This window comes from Solanum verrucosum, unplaced genomic scaffold (genome assembly GCF_900185275.1).
Source record: "Solanum verrucosum unplaced genomic scaffold, falcon-dt-bn FXZP01000251.1, whole genome shotgun sequence".
NCBI lineage: Eukaryota > Viridiplantae > Streptophyta > Magnoliopsida > Solanales > Solanaceae > Solanum > Solanum verrucosum.
Genome location: NW_026020453.1, coordinates 447804 through 472453, shown reverse-complemented (window position 1 = coordinate 472453; position 24650 = coordinate 447804). Strand labels below are relative to the sequence as shown.

The 24650-nt window shown below is 35.4% G+C and overlaps 1 protein-coding gene and 1 pseudogene across 1 annotated transcript; one reads left to right on the top strand and one right to left on the bottom strand.

Annotated features, from left to right (window-relative positions):
- Positions 1 to 1816: 1816 nt before the first annotated feature.
- Positions 1817 to 2770, bottom strand: LOC125808640 (uncharacterized). The gene is made up of 2 exons (XM_049488312.1): positions 2641 to 2770; positions 1817 to 2076 (listed from the first exon to the last, which is right to left on the bottom strand). Exons 1-2 carry the CDS (start codon positions 2768 to 2770, stop codon positions 1817 to 1819), a joined length of 390 nt encoding a protein of 129 aa, XP_049344269.1.
- A 13085-nt stretch (positions 2771 to 15855) lies between these two features.
- The window catches only part of LOC125808612 (terpene synthase 9-like), a 40441-nt pseudogene continuing 31646 nt past the window's right edge, over positions 15856 to 24650 (top strand).

Sequence of the window (24650 nt, the reverse complement as noted above, 5' to 3'; positions counted from 1 at the left end):
GTACATGTATTATTTTATTATTTTTATTTACATATATGCATACTTTTTAAATTTCTTAAGGCTAGCCCATTCACTACTTTTTCAAACGTAAAATATTGTTTACATCTTCTTCTAACATTTCATGAAAAAATTTGGATTTAACATTTGAAGATATAAAAAGAACATGAATTCTATAGCTGATGAATTCCAAAAAACCGAATCACTATTCATATGCAGAAAAAAGAAATGATGGTATGCAACTCATCGAAAGGAATCATTGTTTCTATTTTTAAGTATACATATTTTTCGTAATAAAAAACTCAGTTATTCAGTTCATAACTTATTTTGGACGCTCTGTACTTAAGCCTCTAAGACCCAATTATTAAGATTCAATACATGACTTGATTACTTTTCTGATTTTTATTCATTATATCTTGTTGTTCCAATGAAATATTTCATTAATATTTTAGTCACAAATTCAATCTAAATCATGTGTCCTTAAATTACTCAGCAAATTCAAATATACCATTTTCTTAATAATAACTTTATTCTCAAAATTGTTGGCATACCTACTGGGGGGAGAGAAATTATGTTCCATATTGATCCTATAGAATTTTTAATCGTAAAAGTAACTAAGACAGACAAATGAAGAAAGAAAAACACTCAAAAAGAAATTTTATGTTGGCTCACAAATCTATTAAATTAGGCCACTCAAATGAATAGAAAGTTATAATAAAAATAACAATTGAAAGGAAAAAAGTTTTTTTATTAAATATATTTAAAAGACTTGTACTTAGAAAATAGGCAATTGTCTCTAAAGAATATCAGCTCACGTGATAATTGTGTAGTCAAGATATCAAAAGTATGTTTCTCCTGTTGTGACGGGAAGACAAAAAAGTGAATGACTACTTGACCCTTAAACATCCATCAAATGTTGACAAATTACATATAATTAATATACCCCTGTTTAAAAAAGTGACCTATTTTGGAGTTTAAAAAAATAAAGAATATTTTTTTAATTTTGTGGTCCTAAAATAAAGTTATGTCAAATATACAAAAATTTAAAATACTTTTTAATCTTATGGCCTTAAAAAATATGTCATGTGGAGAGCTGAAATTAAAGTATTGCCAAAAAGGAAAGAGATATGTATTTTTTAAATGGAGGGATATATATAATTATTTGAGTTTTTAGCAAAACTAAAAAGAAAAACTTAAAAATAAAAATAAAAATAAAAGCACCATTGCATTCCATAGAGAGGTGTCACATAATTTTAGAGATGTCCTTTCACATAGTAGCAAAGGATATGGTAGGATAAATGTGATCCCTTAATTCTTAATTAAATGTTTTGTATTCGATCCTTGAGAATGAAGAACCCTTTGATAATAAGAGCTTCCCTCATTCAATGGACTCTATGGAACAAATAAATCTAAATTAATCGTGCTATATACCAAATATATATATATATATATAAAAAGTAAGACCTAGTGGAATGTTTGTAATCCGTGTGATCTAATAAGAGGTCTCTTATTTGCACCTTGAGAATATAGAAACACTCTTATTTTGGAGTTATTCCTTGAACATGTTGATAAAACGAAGAGTAAGAAAAGTAATTTTGTTTAAGAAGTTTTAAACTTTATTATACCAATATTTAAGAGACTCGACTCAAAATAAAAAAAGGTGGGGTTGGGGGTTGAGGTGGGGAGAGGTGGATATGACAAGAAGGACAACTAAGATACTCTTAAAGAAAAAACATCATTAAAAAGCTAAGTTCGGAAGAACACCACTAGAGAAACACTTTTAGGAGCTATTTCACACCCTTGATCCTTTGACTATATTCTAGAGCTTTAATTCCAAGTCCACATTTTGATCTTCATCTACTTCAACATTTTCAAAAATGAAGGGCTTGTTCAATTTCTTGATTAAAGGCATTGTGAAACCAACTAGGTTCAACTCCTTATCTTTGTACACTTGACCCCTTGAATGTGATTCTTCCATCATTGAACGGAAAATAGCATGACCATTTGCTCTTGAAGCAATTTGAGAGTGACCTTGTTTAGAATTCAACTTGAAAGGTGTCGTCCTTGACACAGGGTAATCTGCAAATTAAATAATATAATGTTGAATTAGAAAATAAATTATCAATAAAATTTACAGGAAGCATTTTCTATATATATATATATATATATTCTTTTACATGCCACTAACGAGCATTGAGATGAATTAGATTCATCCACTCTTATGTAGAAATTCCGTGTTTGAACCATGAAAATAGTCAATCACCAAATCAAGAGTCCTTCCTCTCTCTCCTCTCTCTCTCTCTCTATATATATATATATTCTTTTACATGCCACTAACGAGCATTGAGATGAATTAGATTCATCCACTCTTATGTAGAAATTCCGTGTTTGAACCCTGAAAATAGTCAATCACCAAATCAAGAGTCCTTCCCCTATCAATAAACTATACAAATCCAAAGTTTTCTCCTATCAAGATGGTGATTTTTTGATCGAACCAGAATGAATCATCCTCGATCCTAAAAGAGGCACAAAAAAATTGACTTGACACAAATAGAATTAGTCAGGCAAATAAATAATGAACATCAAATTATTACACCAAATTCAAAATAATATTTAAATTAATATATTTTTGTATGGCCTTACCACTTCGTTGTACTGCTAGCACATAACCTTCTCTTCCATGAACTTGATCAAAATGATAAAGTAATGGCAGAGCATGAGGAAAAACCTTGTCACACACTCGACACGCAATTAAATTAGAATGAGCCACCATTTTCTTTCTTAACTAAGATGGTTTTTTTGCAGAAAGACACTTGATGATAAATTCTTACTAGAACAAATGAAAGAAATAAATTATGTGAAAGAGGATACACTTATGGATCTGTTTATATAGTGATCTAGTGGTTCTTGGGAACATAAAAGTTAGACTTTAAATTAGACTAAAATTTGTCATTATTATGTCTTATGACATGCAGTAATTACCTCAGTAGAATTTTTAGGAAAAACGAAAAAAGTGTGAACTGATATTGTCATATTAGCTGCTAAAGAGGAAAAGAAAATTGATTGCTGATTTGTCGGTTAGTAAAATAAATTGAAGTGAAAATTTATTCACTTAATCAGAAATTATCATTTATTATCTGGGTAGTCATTAATTGTGTCACTCCCCGAGGCTATCTCTTAGAAGTAACACGGGACCTAGGATCACAAGTGACCCCAAGCTGACCCTGAGTCTGGCATATCACAGGCATATTGAAATATAACTAAGAAAATAATGTACTATGTGGAAGCTAAAAACAATGGATATCTAAAATGGGGAAAAGCCCAACTAGTCTGAATATATAATATATAATAATAGTGATGGCTGAAACAACACTTAACAACTCGAGCTAAATCTACCACTATGCTTGAAAAACCTCTAACTGAATTGAGTTGCTGGGACATGCCCCCAACTAACTCTAACAAGACTGAAAATTGAAATACAGACGAAAAAGTAAAGCATGTCTATTGTCCTCGAAGTATGAGGACTCACCACAGAAGCTGCTGAATTCAGACTGGGAGTCGAACTAAGCGTGATCTGGATGCTAAACGCATGAACCTATATCATAAAATGATGTAGCACAAAAGTATGTGTCAGTACTTTGAATTTACTGAGCATGAAGTATATATATATATGCTAAGTTGTACAATATATATGTAAGTTCAACAAAGAAATAAATTGTACTGAAGTAAAACTGAAAACTAAGCTGGATGCAATGACCAAGTACTAATCATGAAGATAACATGTTGAACTCTATACTGATGTAAATGCTGAATACACGGTCAATGCAATAAGATTTTAACTGTGGTAGCTACTATTAACCTACATAAACCACGTGAGCTAAACGTGGAGTCTAATGTATACGCCCTATCAAGAGGACCCAATACACATTGCAAGGGGTCAAAAGGCATGAATGTGGCGTGATCACTAAATCTGATGCCCAACCGACGTGACTTCTAATCCTACGGAGGCACGTAGTTCTGAGACTTTAAGGCTACGATGAACCCTAGTCCAACTCGGTGCTAAGTCTACTCCCAACTGAATATTCAAGAAGCTAAAATGTAGTAAATACTGAATAGCTCAAAACACTGACATGTTAACTGAGAATGCAACATTTATAAACTGAGAATATTACATTCGAAATCTGAAGCATGAATTTCTGTCTGGTTGGCCTAACAAGTATAATTCATGAACTAGGATAAATTTACTCAAGCTAGGTTTCTAAGTGATATGCATGAAATTATATTAAATTATCAAGAAACAAGTTATTTATATCAAAGGAACCATAATCATAATAAATCTTGATCATCTAGAAACCCTAGGTCTGAACAATTTATGAAAATCTTAAGAACTAATTGAATTCTAGGGACCAATGGTTGAAAGTAACCCACTAATGAAATCCCACATACTAGGTGACGAAAACTACGAAGAAATCCTTTAAATTTTGGGGCAGAATTTTGAAGAACACTTCTGCTTGTTCTTGGGAGAATTGTTCGACTCTTCATCTTCTTTTTTCTCTAAGTTGTGTGATTTTAGGAGAATGAGGGTTTTAGGTAGTTTCTGACTAAATTATTAGGCTTAGATAAAGTAAAATGACGTAGTTTTGAGTTAAAATAATTAGGGAAAGGACTAAGAAGCCCTTTAAAATTAATTGTCGACCTCCATTGATAGTGGAGACCTACGGTCTGTTGGTCAGACCACGTCTGTCATGACCCGACCCGAGCCTTAACCTTGGACGTGGCCGACACTCGAGAACCATTGTTGGTCCCCAAGCGAACCTTCATCCTTGCTGACTACAAGCAGAAGATTAACTCAAGCATACAAAAGCTTTAAAACTGAAATAAATTCAATAAACTCAATTACAAAATCTTTAACTCAAAAGATTAACTCTGAATAAAATAACATAGTCAACTCGCCGGAAATAGATATCTCAAGTCTTTAAAACATTTAACAAAATAAATGAAACAAACTTCTCAAAATCTACTGTCTATCTATGAAGCCTCCAAATGACCAAGATGGAAGTCAGGACAAGACCCACGACAACCTGTCAAAACTGAAAAGTAAATGAAATCCTCCGGAAGCAAGGAGGCTCACCATAGCTAACTCGAACTCCATGTGTTATCAACGAAGCTCATATTGATGACCTTTGTCACGCCCCGAGCTACCCCCGAGACGCGGACACGGGACCTAGTATCACAAGTGACCCCAAGCTAACCCTGCTGGCATGATCATGAACATACTAAAGATAATGAACTGATGCGGAAGCTAAATCATAAATAAATCTGAAAAGATGGGGAATACCCATATACTATAACTGAATATATCAAATCTGAGAGTTTAATACAAAAGAAATATCAAACTCAAAATACTAAGTTGAATCTAACTATGTCTGAATTAAGCCTCTAAACTGACTAGAAATGTTGGGACATGCCCCAACTAGATCTAGCAAAACTGACTAGAAATGTTGGAACCGATCTAAGCGTGATCTGGATGCTGAGAACCTGAACCTACATCACGAGAAGATGTAGCGCACATGTGCGTCAATACTTGAGAGGTACTGAGCATGCAGGATAGAGTAAAACTGAAATAACATATAATTGAACAAAGCAATAAAGCAATGAAATCATCTTAACATGATATAGATACTGAAATACTGAATACTGAGCTAACTGATGCAATGACCAAATTTATAACATGCTGAGACCGAATACTGACTGTACTGAAATATGGTCAATGCAAAAGAGTCTGACTGAACTGTGGGAGCTACTAATAACCGACATAAAACCACATGAGCTAAATGTGGAGTCCGATGTATACGCCTCATCGAGAGGACCCAATATACCCTGCCAGAGGTATAGAGGCATGCTGGCATGATCACTAAACTGATATTGCCCACAGAGGGGACTTACATCTACATGGCTCGTAGTTCTGGGACTATATGTGTACGCTGAACCCTAGTCCAACTCGGTATTATGCTACTCCCAATGAATTAAGTAATTAATACATTATGACTGAATTTCTGTAAGTTACTGGATAGCTCGAACTGAACATGCAAACTGAGAATGCAACAATTAATCTGATAATAATGCATTCATAAACTGAGGCATGCGTAACTGAATACTGAAATATCTGACCTAGCATGTGTAATTCAAGAACTAAAGAAATACATAGCTAGGGTTCTGAAATTCATGCGATAAACTGAGCAATAACATGATAATCTGATTAGGAACATTTAAATAATTAATTCATGATGATCTGTTCAAATTCTAGAAACCCTAGGTCTGTTCATAATTATGGAATCAAGAATCTGACTGAATTCTAGGGACCTAATGGGCGAAAGGAACCCATTAGTGAAATCCTACATACCTGGTGACGAACTCCACGGAGAAATCTTTTGATTTCGGGGCTGAAACTGAAGGAAACTCGCTGCATTCTTGAACTAGGGTTCTTGACCTTTTTCTCCTCTCTTGCTTCTAATTTTCTAAGTTTTGATTAATGATTTTGACTAAGGTAAGTTCTAGTTATGTTTCTAGGCTTAAACTGATTAAAACCTCATGATTTAGGGTTTAAACAACGTATCTTAGGGGTTAAATGAAATAGGAAAAGACCAAAAGACCCCTGACTTAACTGCTGTCGGAGTGATCGACGGATTGGACTGACGGGCCGTCATTCAATCGACGGTCCGTAGATTGGGTCCGTCGATCGAGTCTGCCCGACAGGGCTTCACTAAAATAAGCATAACTCTTTACTCGGAGGTCAGAATTTAGCAAACTTGGTGGCGTTGGAAAGATAATTCAATTATCTATCTAACAATAGGTCATGGGACACATAATTCATTTTGTGCTAATATTTATGACCATATGAATTTGACCCATCAATAATTTTCAGCTAATTGGCTGCTAATCCTCATCTACGGTCAGACCTACGGACCGTGGATCGATTGACGGTCCGTGATGGTCGACCGTAGTTTGTGTTAGAGGCTGGGTAAGGGAAGTCTTGATCCACGGACACAGACCACGTACCGTGGTCTGATCTACGGACCGTAAGTCGGGACTTAGCCAAATTTTCTTACTAAGTTCTGAGGAAGTTTTCTGTCACGAACCGCGGATCTGCAGGACGGACCGTGAGTCTATCTACGGTCCGTGAATGGTGTCCGTGAGTGCCACATGTAACACCAGAGATCTGAAATCTCTGTTTTTGGATACGGGGTGTTACATTATCTCCCCCTTGGGACCATTCCTCCTCGAATGAAGACTAATCTAGCTGAAATAGAGGAAGAGGGCTGCAATCCCTACCACTAAACACTGAGAACTGAATTTCTAACTGAACTGAATTCCAAGAACATGCAAATACGCTGAAAATGCAAGTACAAACTGAAGGAACATGATTCTAAGACTGAATTTTCGCATGAATGACTGAAAAACTGAAGAGGAACTATTACCTCAAGCTGGAATGGAATCGGAAGAAAAGAGGTGAGGATACTTGGACTTCATGGCTGCTTCTTCTTCCCAAGTAGCTCCCTCTACGGACTGACTCCTCCATAAAACCTTGACTGAAGCGACTTCTTTACTCCTCAACCTTTTAACCTGATGATCGAGAATCTCAACTGGTACATCCTCATATGAAAGGCTATCTTTCACGGCCACACTCTTTAATGGTACTATGGATGCTGGATCACCCACACACTTCTTCAAAAGAGAAATGTGAAAGACTGGATGTACTGCTGCTAAGTCTGCTGGCAACTCTAACTCATAAGCCACTTTACCAATCCTTTTCAAGATCCGGTAAGGGCCTACATATCTGGGACTGAGCTTTCCTTTCTTGCCAAATCTCATCACCCCTTTCATAGGTGACACTTTCAGGAAAACCTAATCATCAACTTGGAACTCTAGTTCCCTTTTCTCACATCTGCATAAGACTTCTGGCGACTCTGAGCAGTCTTAAGTCTCTCTCTAATGAGTTGCACTTTTTCCATAGCATGAAGGACTGAATCTGGTCCTATCAAGACTGCTTCACCTACTTCAAACCAACCAATTGGAGATCTACATCTACGCCCATACAATGCCTCATAAAGGGCCATCTGAATACTGGAATGGTAACTATTATTGTAGGCGAACTCAATCAGAGGAAGGTGATCAACCCAACAACCCTTGAAGTCGATCACACAAGCTCTCAACATGTCCTTTAAGGTCTGAATGGTACGCTCTGCCTGACCATCCGTCTGCGGATGAAATGTTGTGCTAAGATTAACCTGAGTACCAAGACCTTTCTGAAATGACTTCCAGAAATGAGATGTAAACTGAGGACCTCTATCTGAGATGAAAGACAAAGGAACTCCGTGCAACCTCACAATCTCATTAGTGTAAAGCTTGGCGTAATCCTCCTCCGAATCTGTAGTCTTGACCGCCAAAAAGCGAGAAGACTTAGTAACCCTATCAACAATCACCCAAATGGAGTCATGGTGTCTGCGAGTACGAGGTAAACCTGTGATGAAATCCATATTGATCACTTCCCACTTCCAAGTAGGAATGTCAATCTCTTGAGTCATACCTTCTGGTTTCTGATGTTCTACCTTGACGTGCTGGCAATTGGGGCACTTAGCCACAAAGTCTGTTATATCTCTTTTCATACCATTCCACCAATAGACTTCCCGCAGATCACGGTACATCTTAGTGGCGCCTGGATGAATAGAATATCTGGAATTGTGGGCTTCTGCGAGAATATGTTGTCTTAATTCACCCACATCAGGAACACACAATCTACCTTGATAGCGAAGTACACCATTTCCTCCTTGGGAGAAAACCTCCACTCTCTGATTGTGGACTGCACCATTAAGTTCAAGCAAGATTGGATCACTATCTTGCATTTCCTTAACCTCTACTACCAAAGAAGATTCTGCCCCATTCCGAACCGTTACACCACCACCTGATATGCTCATAAGACGAACTCCTAGGCGAGCAAGTCTGTGAACATCCTTTGCTAACTCTCTCCTTTCTTCCTCAACATGTGCTACACTACCCATGGATAATCTGCTAAGAGCATCTGCTACTACATTCGCCTTACCCGGATGGTAATGCACACTCATATCATAATCTTTGAGGAACTAAAGCCACCTTCTCTGGCGAAGATTCAACTCTTTCTGGGTGAATACATACTGAAGGCTCTTATGGTCTGTGAACATATCTACATGAACACCATACAAGTAGTGTCTCCAAATCTTGAGTGCAAACACCACTGCTGCAAACTCGAGGTCATGAGTTGGATAATTCTTCTCATGTACCTTAAGTTGTATGGAAGCATAAGCTATAACCTTACCTTGTTGCATCAACAAACAACCTAGGCCAACCTTGGATGCATCACAATAGATCACATAACCATCTGAACCCTCTGGTAGAGTCAAAACAGGAGCTGTAGTCAACCTAGTTTTCAGTTCTGCAAAGCTTTTCTCACAATTATCTGACCATTGGAACTTAACCTTTTTCTGAGTTAACTTAGTCAATGGAGAGGCTATGGATGAAAATCCTTCCACAAACCGTCTGTAATATCCCGCTAGACCCAAGAAACTTTTGATATCTGTAGCAGAAGTAGGTCTGGGCCATTGTTTACTGCTTCTATCTTCTGGGAATCTACTCGAATTCCTTCACTAGACACAATATGCCCAAGGAAGGCAACTGATTGTAACCAAAACTCACACTTGTTAAATTTTGCAATTAACTGGCGATCTTTGAGAGTTTGTAGAACAACTCTCAAATGACTCGCATGTTCTTCCTCATTCCTAGAATAAATGAGGATATCATCAATAAAGACGATAACGAACAAGTCCAAGTACTGCTTGAACACTCTGTTCATCAAATCCATGAAAGCTGCAGGAGCATTGGTTAGTCCAAATGACATGACTACAAATTCATAATGACCATACCGAGTTCTGAAGGATGTCTTCGGAATGTCACTATCTCTGACTCTAAGCTGATGATAACCTGATATGAGGTCTATCTTTGAGAAATGACTAGTACCCTGAAGTTGGTCAAACAAGTCATCAATCCTGGGGATAGGATACTTATTCTTGATTGTGACCTTGTTCAACTGCCTATAGTCAATGCACATTCTGAGAGAACCATCTTTCTTCTTTACGAACAACACTGGTGCACCCCATGGCAAAATACTAGGTCTGATGAAGCCCTTATCTAGAAGGTCTTTCAACTGCTCTTTCAATTCCTTAAGCTCAGTTGGAGCCATTGTGTAAGGAGGAATAAAGATAGGCTGGGTATCTGGAAGGAGATCTATTCCAAAGTCGATTTCCCTTTCGGGAGGAACTCCGGGAAGATCTTCTGGAAACACTTCTGGAAACTCACTGACTATAGGAACTGACTCAAGAGTTGGGGATTCAGAACTAAAATCCTTAACCCGAACTAGATGATAGAGATAACCCTTAGAGATCATCTTTCTGGTCTTAAGATAAGAAATGAATCGACCCATAGGCGCTAAGCTACTACCCTTCTATTCTAAGATTGGTTCATCTGGAAACTGAAAACGAACAATCCTAGTTCTACAATCAACTGAGGCATAACATGAATGTAACCAATCCATGTCTAGAATGACATCGAAGTCTACCATTTCTAACTCTACAAAATCTGCTGAGGTGACTTTCTGAGAGACTGTGACAGGGCAATTTCTGTATACCCGTCTTGCTATAACTGGGTCACCGATTGGAGTAGAGACTGAGAAGGGTTCTGAGAGAGTTTCTGGACTAACACTGAATTGGACTGCTATGAAAGGAGTCATAAAAGATAAAGTAGCCCCTGAATCTTTCCGCTGAGTGTACCATATGTGAGCCACACTCTTAAGCTGGTAGGATGCCAACTCAACCCTACCATTATCAGTCACTTGTATCACTCTAAATATTTTCTTAACCTCATCAATAAAGTTTTGTGGGTCTTCACCAACTTATGACCCTAAAACTCAGGTGGATTCATCCTTATAAAAATCTCAAACTCTAGCTGCCACTGATCCACCATTTCTATTAGTAGGAACTGGAACTTGTGATTGTTCTCGTTGGTTATACCTGAGCCAAAGGCTGAATTAGCATTCCGAAACTCTGCATTCAAAACTTTTTGATCTGGGACTAGAGGAACTGCATTAGCATTCCATGCATTAGCATTCCTTGCCTAAGCTCTATGAGGAGGCATGATCTTAAGCGCATAACGATGGATTAGAAATGAGATCATACCAACACACGATAGAATATCAAGAAAGTGAAGTTTTCCAAAAACAGTTCATAGCCTCCCTCTCATTAGATGTGGTGCACTTCACACCCATGAAAAGGACTCTACTTAGTGCGGCTTTTCAGACATCCTAGGACTCTTAAAACTAATGCACTGATAACAAGTTTGTCACGCCCCGAGCTACCCCCGAGACGCGGACACGGGACCAAGGATCACAAGTGACCCCAAGCTAACCCTGCTGGCATGATCATGAACATACTAAAGATAATGAACTGATGCGGAAGCTAAATCATAAATAAATCTGAAAAGATGGGGAATACCCATATACTATAACTGAATATATCAAATCTGAGAGTTTAATACAAAAGAAATATCAAACTCAAAATACTAAGCTGAATCTAACTATGTCTGAATTAAGCCTCTAAACTGACTAGAAATGTTGGGACATGTCCCAACTAGATCTAGCAAAACTGACTAGAAATGTTGGAACCAATCTAAGCGTGATCTGGATGCTGAGAACCTGAACCTACATCACGAGAAGATGTAGCGCACGTGTGCGTCAGTACTTGAGAGGTACTGAGCATGCAGGATAGAGTAAAACTGAAATAACATATAATTGAACAAAGCAATAAAGCAATGAAATCATCTTAACATGATATAGATACTGAAATACTGAATACTGAGCTAACTGATGCAATGACCAAATTTATAACATGCTGAGACCGAATACTGACTGTACTGAAACATGGTCAATGCAAAAGAGTCTGACTGAACTGTGGGAGCTACTAATAACCGACATAAAACCACATGAGCTAAATGTGGAGTCCGATGTATACGCCTTATCGAGAGGACCCAATATACCCTGCCAGAGGTATAGAGGCATGCTGGCGTGATCACTAAACTGATTTGCCCACAGAGGGGACTTACATCTACATGGCTCGTAGTTCTGGGACTATATGGGTACGCTGAACCCTAGTCCAACTCGGTATTATGCTACTCCCAATGAATTAAGTAATTAATACATTATGACTGAATTTCTGTAAGTTACTGGATAGCTCGAATTAAACATGCAAACTGAGAATGCAACAATTAATCTGATAATGATGCATTCATAAACTGAGGCATGTATAACTGAATACTGAAATATCTGACCTAGCATGTGTAATTCAAGAACTAAAGAAATACAAACCTAGGGTTCTGAAATTCATGCGATAAACTGAGCAATAACATGATAATCTGATTTGGAACATTTAAATAATTAATTCATGATGATCTGTTCAAATTCTAGAAACCCTAGGTCTGTTCATAATTATGGAATCAAGAATCTGACTGAATTCTAGGGACCTAATGGGCGAAAGGAACCCATTAGTGAAATCCTACATACCTGGTGACGAACTCCACGGAGAAATCTTTTGATTTCGGGGCTGAAACTGAAGGAAACTCGCTGCATTCTTGAACTAGGGTTCTTGACCTTTTTCTCCTCTCTTGCTTCTAATTTTCTAAGTTTTGATTAATGATTTTGACTAAGGTAAGTTCTAGTTATGTTTCTAGGCTTAAACTGACTAAAACCTCATGATTTAGGGTTTAAACAACGTATCTTAGGGGTTAAACGAAATAGGAAAATACCAAAAGACCCCTGACTTAACTGCTGTCGGAGTGATCGACGGATTGGACTGACGGGCCGTCATTCAATCGACGGTCCGTAGATTGGGTCCGTCGATCGAGTCTGCCGAATAGGGCTTCACTAAAATAAGCATAACTCTTTACTCGGAGGTCGGAATTTAGCAAACTCGGTGGCGTTGGAAAGATAATTCAATTATCTATCTAACCATAGGTCATGGGACTCAGAATTCATTTTGTGCTAAGAGTTATGACCATCTGAAGTTGACCCATCAACAATTTTCAGCTAATTGGCTGCTATCCTCATCTACGGTCAGACCTATGGACCGTGGATCGATTGACGGTCCGTGATGGTCGACCGTAGTTTGTGTCAGAGGCTGGGCAAGGGAAGTCTCGATCCACGGACACAGACCACGGACCGTGGTCTGATCTACGGACCGTGGGTCTATCCGTGAGTCGGGACTTAGCCAAATTTTCTTACTGAGTTCTGAGGATGTTTTTTGTCATGAACCGCGGACCTGCAGGACGGACCGTGAGTCCATCTACGGTCCGTGAATGGTGTCCGTGAGTGCCACATGTAACACCAGAGATCTGAAATCTCTGTTTTTGGATACGGGGTGTTACAACTTTGAATACCTGTATCTGCATCATTTCATGATGCAGACCAAATGGCTCAATACGTGGAATGCACGAGCATGTAAGGGGAATTCTAAAGCATAACATAAGCTTGAACTGGTGGAATAGAAACATACTTAGCTCTTCTCAACTCTCTTAGCTCAACTTAGAGAAAATAAGGCTCAACTCAATGATAAGATATTCAACTCAATGAAATAAGGCTCAACTTGATTATAAGATACTCAACTCAATATAAAGCAACAATACAGATACAATATATGCAAAACTTTTAAAACAATAGAAAGCAGCTTAATGTATTGAAAATTTAATAGTAACTCTGTTAGTATGCAATGATACAATATAAACTCTATTTGTATATGAAAATACAAAATAAACTTTGTGTATATAACAATACAAAATATATCTGTGGGAGTTTCTCTAACCGACAACCATCATTATGAGCTATGTGATGATACATCGTTTTGCCTCACACTGTCAGGGTCGTCCTATACCTTGCCGGGGGTATAGAACCTAACTCACTAAGTGGATCCACTAGTCTATGCTAAAAAGCACTAAGGAATCAGCTAAAAAGTATGACCCTTTTCTACCCATGCTAGCTACACGGTTTATGGGAAACCTTGAATTATCTGAACTCAACTTTTCCCCAAATTGGTGCTTTATACTACTCCAAAAATGTAACTAGCTCATATGTTTAAAAACATACTATTTTGTGGTTTGAGATAATTACTCAAAAACTAGCTCAAAAGCTCTCTTGGAAATCAGTGTTTTCTCTCTTGTTTAAATGTGAAAACATTTACTCTTTGGGAATACTTGGTTCCCATATAATATTTTGAAGAAAATGAACTTCACTCTTACTCAACTCAATGCTCAAGTCTTAAAACAAGTTTAAAACATTTGTAAAAGACTTCTTAAAATAGGGTTATGTCATGACCCAGAGGTACCCCCTAAATGTAACACGGCGTACTCGACCCCAAAGGGATCTTATACAAACCCTTAGCATATCATAAACATAAGTAATAGAAATAATGCGGAATTAAAACTTTTTACAATCGAAGTCTTTTCATAAAAACCAAATGGATGTCTAGACATTGTCTCATTAAATAGTTCTGTGGGCTGATAGGACACTTTGAAAGTTAAGGTGTCTTTATGCAAATACGGGACAACTTTGATTGTGTCTTTATGTCTTTTCTCATTTTTGAAACTAAGGAATACTTCCAAATCCTATCATATTGCAATTAATAAAATTCGCGTCGAGAAAATAATTATCAAGATTGAGAAATATCACGACAATCATAGTTATTTATAAATTTTAAATAATTACACATGTTTATTTAATCTTACTTATAATTATATTATTCCTTAATCAAATATAAATTAAACGTTTGACTTAAAACTAGTATGAGAGAATGCATTTTTTAAATTTTAATTATGAAATCTTTAAAAAAGTTATAAGTTTTACTTAATTTTATAAAACTAGAAAATAAATCTATTTTTTTAATACTCTTATATCAAATTTCAACATAACATACATAAATATGATTTAAAAGAAAAGGAAAACCTAAGTCCATAATTTTATTTATCAATGAATTCTACTTTGATTTAAAATTAAAATACTAACAAAATTATACTAATAATTCTTTTTTAGATAATACGAAAATTGCATGGAGTCATATGAAGTAAAGGCTGAGAATAAGAAGGAAATGAAATACAAATAATATTATTCTAATATTTTTAGAAAATATTAGAATAACAAAAATAAAAAAGAATTAAAATAATAAAAATAAAAAAAGACATTAACACGAAAAAAATAGAAATAAAATTAAGGAAGAAATTTAAAGTAATTTGCTTGTAATATCACCATATAATTAATTACCATCAATTCATAGCTCTCCCCTGTAAATTGGAAAGTGTAATCACACCAAACCCATTTAATTATGAGAATGACATTCCAAACTGGCCCTTAAAGTTTTTTTTTTTAAATCACTTTTTTTAAATTCAATTCAGATGGGCTCTATCTCTGAGGTAAAGTCCTTTTGTCTTTAAAAAAAGAAGCTATGAATCCTTATCAATGTGTACTGAACTGTCAAAGATCTTACAAAATTGAGGGTCACTTTTGGTTTGCCCATCTTTAAAAAAGATTTTTTATTTTATTTTCATTTTGAAGATAATAAACTGTTAATGATTGGGGTAGAATTAATGATTGAGGTAGAATTAATAAATGGTAATTAAGCAACCAATAACAAATTAATTGAATCCTTAAAATTTAATTCAATGGACTAGGTACATTATAAATAGGTGATCGATCCTACTAGCACAACTTAATTAAACTTGAAAAAAGAAGCAATGACTACTTCTCCCCCTAATAAGTCTCATCCCTTGGCTAATTTTCACTCAACTGTTTGGGGATATCATTTCCTTTCTTATACTCCTCAACTTACCATCAGTCACAAACTTCACATTTTTTTTCTATCATAATTGTTGTCTAAATATTATAACATGGGTATTTTTCGGATGCAGGAAATTACTAACCAAAAAAAAAGTTGAAGTTGATGAGTACAAAGAGAGAATCGGTGGAAGCTCCAGAGGGTAGTGAACAAAAACTTGTGTTGATAGACGCAACGCAACGATTGGGAGTGGCATATCATTTCCATAATGAAATTGCTGAACCATCCATTCAAAACATTTTTGATGCGTCCCAACAAAATGATAACAACCTTTACATTGTTTCTCTTCGTTTTCGACTTGTGAGGCAACAAGGACATTACATGTTGTCAGATAAATCTACTCTATTACTTTTTTTAATTAATTGGGTGTTCAAAGGTTAAGTTGATGTTTAACCAAATGTCTTCAAGAAATTCACATAACAAGATGAAAAATTCAAGGAAATGCTTACGAATGATGTTCAAGGATTATTAAGTTTGTATGAAGCATCACATATGAGAGTGCGCGAGGAGGAGATTCTTGAAGAAGCTCTTACCTTTACCACTACTAATCTCGATTATTTTGTCTCCAACTTGTGAAATAACTCTCTTAAAGTTGAAGTTACTGAAGCCTTAAAACAGCCTATTCGCAAGACTTTACCAAGGGTGGGAGCAAGAAAATACATATCCATTTACGAAAAAAATGATGCACACAATCATTTGCTTTTGAAATTTGCTAAATTGGATTTTAACGTGGTGCAAAAGTTGCACCAAAGAGAGCTTAGTGACCTTACAAGGTAGAACATTATTTGATCTATATGTCTTCTTTAATTACATGAATAATGATAATTTGGAACAAAAATGAAACACAATCAACAAAACCGTTGCTCTTGTGATGTATGTAGGTGGTGGAAAGATTTGGATTTTGCAAATAAATATCCATATGCAAGAGATAGGTTGATTGAGTGTTACTTTTGGATATTAGGAGTGTATTTTGAGCCAAAGTATAGTTGTGCTAGAAAAATTATGACAAAAGTTCTCAAGATGACCTCCATTATTGACGACACATTTGATGCTTATGCAACCTTTGATGAACTTGTGACTTTCACTGATGCAATCCAGAGGTAAAACATCAAAATTTCACAATTAAAATAATCTTTTAATTTGACAATCCCTCACTTATGAATATGAGAAAGTAAATATGTTTTCCTGTTGTTATTATATATATATATAGACACAAGGTGTAAGGTTAATTAGCTTGTCCTTTTGATGATATATTAGATGGGATGCTAATGCAATCGATTCATGCTCTTCTAGATATTTACAGTGAAATGGAACAAATGTTGTCCAAAGAAGGTAAATTGGACCGTGTATACTATGCAAAATATGAGGTAAATATTAAGTAAATTTTGATAATTCAATTAGTTGGCTATCTATATTTTCACCTTATCTTATTAATTAGTGAGAATTTAATTTCGATTTCCCTGTTATCATTAATTCCAAAAGGAAAAAAGATACTCCCTCCATTCCATATTAAATTAAGCTTTGAGGTGTTTCACACCCTTTAAGAAAAGTAGGTTAGGACATAAATTGAACATAATTTTCCATTTTTACCCTTATTAATTATTGTCAAAAATAACTAAACATTAAATATAATAACTAATTTCAATACCAACTTAAAGGGTAAAATTGGAAGAATATTTTAAAAGTAGTCTTGAAGAATGAAAACTTAAGTTAATTTGAAAAATGGAAAAGGGCTCAAATCTTAAGTTAATATGGAATGGAGGTGAGTACTAGCTAGTAGTAATTGTCTAGCTTAAATTACTTGCTATTCTTTTTAGATGAAAAAGTTGGTGAGAGCCTATTTTAAGGAAGCCCAATGGTTGAACGATGATAACCATATTCCAAAATATGAGGAGTACATGGAGATTTCACTCGTAACCGCTGCCTATATGATGGGAGCAGCAAATTGCTTGGTCGGTATGGAGGAATTTATATCCAAAGAGACTTTTGGATGGTTAATGAATGAGCCTTTGATAGTTCGAGCATCCTCATTGATTGGCAGAGCAATGGATGATATTGTTGGACATGAAGTACAAATGTACAATAGTAATACTTCTCTATTTACTTGCTTGTAAAAATAAGTTTACAAGAAATGACTGCAATCTGAACATTAATTAAGATTCAAAATTTCATTAAATGTAAATAAATGTAGCCTAATAGTGTCTCGACTAATCAAAAACAATTGTACTTCTTATGTTTTACTTTGTGTGAGGGTCAAACTAACTACTTTTCGGTGTGAATTTTACTAGAGAATCTTTAATTTTTTTAGATAAAATTTATATGTTTTACAATTATATATAATACTATAAGTCACAACAATCTATAGTTCAGAATAATTACAAAAGTTTCTAAAAATAATACGGTTAAATACACTCATTTAACTCTCTTAGTTGGTTTTTCTAAGTGACTTAAAAGATTTTATGTCCCTCCATTACAATGATGGCAGTAAAATGACACTTTACTAATAATAAAGAGGTAGAATAGTACAGTAAAATGACACTTTACTAATAATAAAGAGGTAGAATAGTACACATAGAACTGCTAATAATAACAACAATAAAAAGAGAAAGAAAGAAAGAAAGAAAAAGGAAATAGTCCTAGTAGCATGAAGGAACACATATATTGTATGTATTGGATTTTCTCCAAATTCTTAAAAAGTTAGTTAAGAAGCCTACAATATAATACCAAAAAATGTTTTAAATGTGTAATTATACATGCGGTTGGTATTGAAATCAATTAATTTCTTGTAGGTTGAACAAGAAAGAGGACATGTAGCTTCAATTATTGAATGTTACATAAAAGAATATGGAGCTTCAAAGCAAGAGACTTACATTAAATTCCAAAAAGAGGTCACCAATGCATGGAAGGACATAAACAAAGAATTCTTCCGTCCAACTGAAGTACCAATGTTTGTCCTTGAACGAGTTCTAAATTTGGCTCGTGTGGTTGTAACAAACCCAATAGCAAAACCAACACAATTCAAATTCAAACAACCGATAAATCTATTCACGAACTCGTAATTGAAATTACAAAGGTATTTAAGAACTAAAAGGGAATTGAAGAACACACTAAGAAGAAAGGGATGAGAAGTAGAACTCAAAGAAAGTGGATGAGAGGACTAGACATTTTTCTCAACAATTTTCATAAGTCCAATTTGCTCTCCCAAGTCATATTTATCAACCCGGATCCCAAACATAGTCTCTTAATTCAATGTTGGGCTGTTTTGCCCATATTGGTCCTGGCCCATTCATAACCATACTCCCATCCTAAATACAAACCTTGTCCTCAAGGTTCAAGTAAATCAATGACAACGATGAAACACTATCACTCTCGTAAAGTGAAACATGCTTCTCTATCTCAATTCCATAAGGGAGTGGTGTGATAACACTTCCATAACTAAGATGCAACCCATGCAATACTCCCTTTTGCATTCCAAGCCAGAGCAATGGTTGATGATCATAAATAAATGGTTGATCCAAATCCTTATCATAACTCATTACAACAATTGATTTGTGTAAATTCAAGGCCATGTAACATATGGTTAAAGTAGTTGAAAATACAAGAACAACTGTTAGTGTATCCTTAGGGATAAGAAGTAGATTAGTGTACCAAGGAACGTATAAAAAATTAGTCCCAACAGTCCTGAAAGTAACACATGGGACAACCATTTTCTCATCCATTGACTTTCTTGCTGGCATATCATTGCCTTCTCCAATATAAAAAATTCGCATTCCATTATTTAAGAACACAACAACTTTGATGGAATATACAATGCAATGTCATTCACCTAAACCAACTGTTAAAACTAGCAGAGTTGAAACAAGGAAGGATATCGTAGAGACAGGAGGCTCGACATCTCAAGAAACATAGAAGTAATCAACACTGCTAGTGAGTAAATCAAAGATTAAGTTGGCTGTAAACATTTGGCGAGGAATGAATAAGATCTTAGTGTCTATTCCATCAAATTTGCAATGACGGTAGTAGGCTTAAATTAGCAAAAGGCCAGTAAACCAAAAATTGTAGTTATTAGAGAACATGATATCATTCTTGAACCTCCACAAATGAAATAGACACGAAGAACCCAAGAGCCAGCACAGTTGTGAGTGAAAGTGTGAGTATCACTACTAAAGAAATATTTGGAAACTGGTGCAAGGCCAAAATCAACATTCCAAAGCAGGAGCATGCCGAGACTTGCTGAAATAGTAAACTTGAGCACACATGTCTCTAAAGTATACAAATTGAAGTGTTGCGCCTTACCTTCATCAGGACATGTAGAACATCCCTGTAATTGTAGCGCCTCCGCTTTCACTAGATAACTTGATAGAGCCATGGTCTCAAAACTTTTCTCAGGATCCCATACATAAAGATTCGATGTTACATGAATGGGTACCATAAAGAAATTGGCACCAGAATTAAAGACGAGATACGACAAGGTTGACTTTGATATATGAACTATACCAAATTTAGCAAACAAGAGCACATCATCTTTATTGACCAGAATATTGGGAAACTGCTCCGAATATCGTGCAGCCAATGCCTCAAGCAACCCTTGTAGTTTTTCCTCCCTACCAAACACTCTTGATTTATACGACAAGAAACCAGGAAGATTTTGCTCTAGTATGTTATCAACCCAAATGCAAGAATTCCACAAGGTTGACATAATTAACTTATCATGATCCAAGTCGTCCGAAGAAACACAAAATACAGAGTTTCTTGTAACTCTAATGAACATAGCAAGTAAACGAGAGCCAGGATCAAAATGGAAATGCTAACCCGCATTGGTCAGGTTTAAAGTGTAAGGTTAAGATAAGTGAAGCACGACCGAGTCTACTAAAGTGATCAGTTATACCTCTGTTTATAAGTTGGACATATGTGCAAGTTAACAACATTCCAAACATCTCCTCCGAGAATCGGGCTATCCCAAGTCCCAAGTTGCATATTAAACATGAGAAGGTCATTGTACTCTCCCTTAACTACAAAAAATGTTTGAAACATTTCATCAAACATATGGGATGCCGGATTTTCTAAATCATTTATCACTGGAAGTTTGACTTTCATGTCAATTTTCTTATTGGGTATTTCAACGAACATCTTTCAGGCATAATTGATTGGGTCATCCTTCAAGTCATTTTTGGAGTGTAACATGGGACCCAAAGTCTCAATACAACCAAATGAAATCACCCGGGAAGGAAAATAAATAGAGGTTGAAGAACTACCCCATGAATTTAACCGCTCCGGAAGTACCATTAAATTGGCCACATGAGGTTTTAACATGGTATGAGTGACCTCTGAATTCTTTGTAGGATTGGAGTTGTCCTTGTCCACAGTAGAAACAGTTTCCTGTTCATCGACCTCCTATATATCACATTTATCGGCCAAAGACACAGTCAAATCTGGACGTGCTTGGGCGTCATAAAACTTTTGGGAGCTAGCCGATAGAGTATTCTGAATGTTATCAAAGTGACGGTGCATACGAGATAAATTCGCATCTATTTGTAGCAATAGATCAGTTACGAGCGGCAATCCAAATTCCGTTACAGTTTGTCTATGGTAATGATAAAACAATTTATCATTGAAATGCTTCCAGTCATAGAATTGCTTATTGCAATACAACCAATTAAACCAAGCGAGGGCTTCTCCATCAAAGTAAAGGTAAGAAAGAGATAACCACATATCCTTCGATAAGCCATAAAAATTGAAATAACACTCTGCCTGATAAACCCATACTGTTGGGTTGGAAACACCGCTGAAGCGCTCCAACACGATTGCAGTTGGGATTTGGCAAGAAAAGTTGAACTATCGGTCAGCCACGGAGTACAAGCAATGAAAGTACCAATGTAACAAACCCAATAACAACACCACTCAATTCAAATTCAAACAACCAACAAGTCTATTTGAGTAACTCGTAATTGAAATTACAAAGCAATTTAAGAACTAAATGGAAATTGAAGAACACAAGTAGAAGAAAGGGATGAGAAGAAGATCTCATAGAAAAGGGATGGGAGGACGAGACATTTTTCTCAACAAGTTGCACAAGTCCAATTTGCTCTCCCAAGTTGTATTTATCAACCCGGATCCCAAACATAGTCTTTTAATTCGTTGTTGGGCTATTTTGCCCATATTGGTCCTAGTCCGTTCATAACAATAAATCTCTCAACCAAATCAAATTCAAAATTTGAAAAATTGGAATTAACCTTCGTTATGAAACCAACGACGTTTCAACTTCCAACCGGAGACTAGATCTCCGACGAACAACAATATCACCATCTTCGGCAAATCAACTCAACCAAATCCCAACACTTAATGGACCTTGGTCAAAAACATATGTAGAAGAAGATGATGAATTTGGGTGAATGATTGAACCAAGATCACGATGAAGAAATTAAGGTATTTTGTATATTTTTTGTGATTTGTATTTTTATCAATACATTTCACATTATGTTGAATACAATTGTATGAATTTAGCGTATTAATGTTTATTGAAGCTTTTTAATACTATTCAAACCTTATTTGTATATTTTCAACAATTATATACAATTACTTTTTTGTATTTTTATATTACCAACAAGTATATTGTAACACCCTAAAAAATTTCTAAGTAAAGACTCGAACCATTCTTCATTTGTGAATAAGATCGTACCAGATGATTATTAAATTGCACATATGTGTACAAGTCAATTCTTTAGTGTGGGAATGAATTTTGATATTAATTAAGGTCACTAGAATCCCCTAGCACAAAGTTGAGTTGAAAGCTTCCATACCGATTAAGTTTTGATGTAAGATTCAACTTGGGTCAACTTCAAACGATCAAATCTCTTAGAATATAAAGAGTTATGTGGCCCATAACCTATCAAATTAAAGGTATTTGAATCTCCTTTCCAACACCACAAATTTCGCAACAATCTGAGTTTTGAGTAAAAAGTTATGACCATTTTAGTAACATGATAAAGTACAGTGACGAATTAGCCGATGGAAAAATATTAAAAAGGGTCATTATTGTCTTTTTACCTAGGGATGGCAATAGGGCGGGGCTGATACAGAGCGGGGTGGGTTTAAGGCTATGTGGGGCGGGAGGATTTAAGGTTGTGTGGGGCGGGTCGGATACGGGGTGGGTTGAAGTAGATTTTTTAAAAATTAATATGGGGCGGTTTGGATTGCGGGTATATGTGATTTTATGTTTGTTTAAACTTAATTTTAACTTTTTACATGTTATAAGAGTGATAGAGGATTATTTATTAAGATAATTTCATTAAATCTACTAAAACATTTAAGATAATAAATGAAAATGGTTCAATAAAAAATAATACCATTTCTTACATGTTTCTCAATTGACCTCTAAAAAATAAATTTTTAAGTCACTATCCTATTAAATTAATACAACTTAATGAAAAAATAAATTTATTTTTATGAATTTTATTTTTAGTATCAAACATAACTAGAAAAATAAAATATTAAAAAAATTATGCGGGACAGGGTGGGCGGATTGAAAATGAAAAGAGTTGTTATGCGGTGTGGGGCGAGGCAGGTTGGGGCGGATTAAAAATTTTGGGGGTTAAGCTCAACCCGCACCGCCCCATTGCCATCCCTATTTTTACTTCTAAGAAAACCCTAAACGAATTTCTTGACTAATTAAAGGCCCAAAATAATCAGATTTGCATCTCTTAATCCCCCATTCTCTTATCTCTCAAATCCTAAGGCAAAACCCTAAGAAAAAATCAAAGCATAGAAATTCCATTCAAGATTCTTTCAATCTTTTTCAAAATTCTTTTTCAAGGTAAGTCATTCTCCAAAATTTTCATTCTTTCCAACACAAATTTTTTCCATACAATTATGAATAATTAATTAGAATCCTAATTCTTGGCCATAGAGATTTCAAGAATCTCAAGAAATGTTTTCTTGATTGTTCTCCTTCAAGCTAGGGTTTCAAGGCATCTATTTAAGTTCTTTTTCAAGATTCTTCAAGAACCTTGTTCTTTCAGGTATGTAAGGCTATAGTAGTGTTGGACTAGTTCGTCCCCACGCCTTACATCTACTTTCAAATCAATAAAAGAGTAATCTAGGATTCTATCATTAGATTTGAGTATTCTTGAGATAAGTTGATTTTGAGTTCTTGAGTTCCTGATTCTTTTTGAAATTCTATTCCTAATTATTGAATTGCTATATGTTATGTATGATTCTTGAGTAGATTTGATCATGTCTATATTTTAGCATGAACCCTATTAATTGAGTATTCTTGAGATGAGTAGTATCGTTGAGTTTTGAGTATTGAGTTTTCTATGTTGTTATTGAGATTCTTGAGTTGATTTGTTCATGTCTATATTTCAGCATGAACCCTATTTTGAGATATAATTTTTTAGAATCTTATAAAGCAAACATTTTTGTCTTAAACTAATTTTCTAAGAAAGCAAAGATGAGTTTTGACAAAGAGTTTTAAAACATGATTAGTATGATAGTCGAGTATGCCATCAATATTTAAGCAGTATGGTATCTAGATATGCCATCAATGTTTATGTAGTATGACTTCCCGAGTCATCAATGACAAATCACAATATGATTTTTGATATAGTTTTGAGAAAGAATTTTCAAATATGAATTGAGTAAGAATATAAGGGAACTAAGTATTCCAAAAGGTATCCGTTTTTACATTGAGAAAAG

Coding starts and splice junctions, on each gene's coding strand:
- LOC125808640 (XM_049488312.1), bottom strand. CDS start 2,770: ATGGTGGCTCATTCTAATTTAATTGCGTGTCGAGTGTGTGACAAGGTT. Junction 2,077..2,640: donor GCTAGCAGTACAACGAAGTG/GTAAGGCCATAC, acceptor TTTAATTTGCAG/ATTACCCTGTGTCAAGGACG.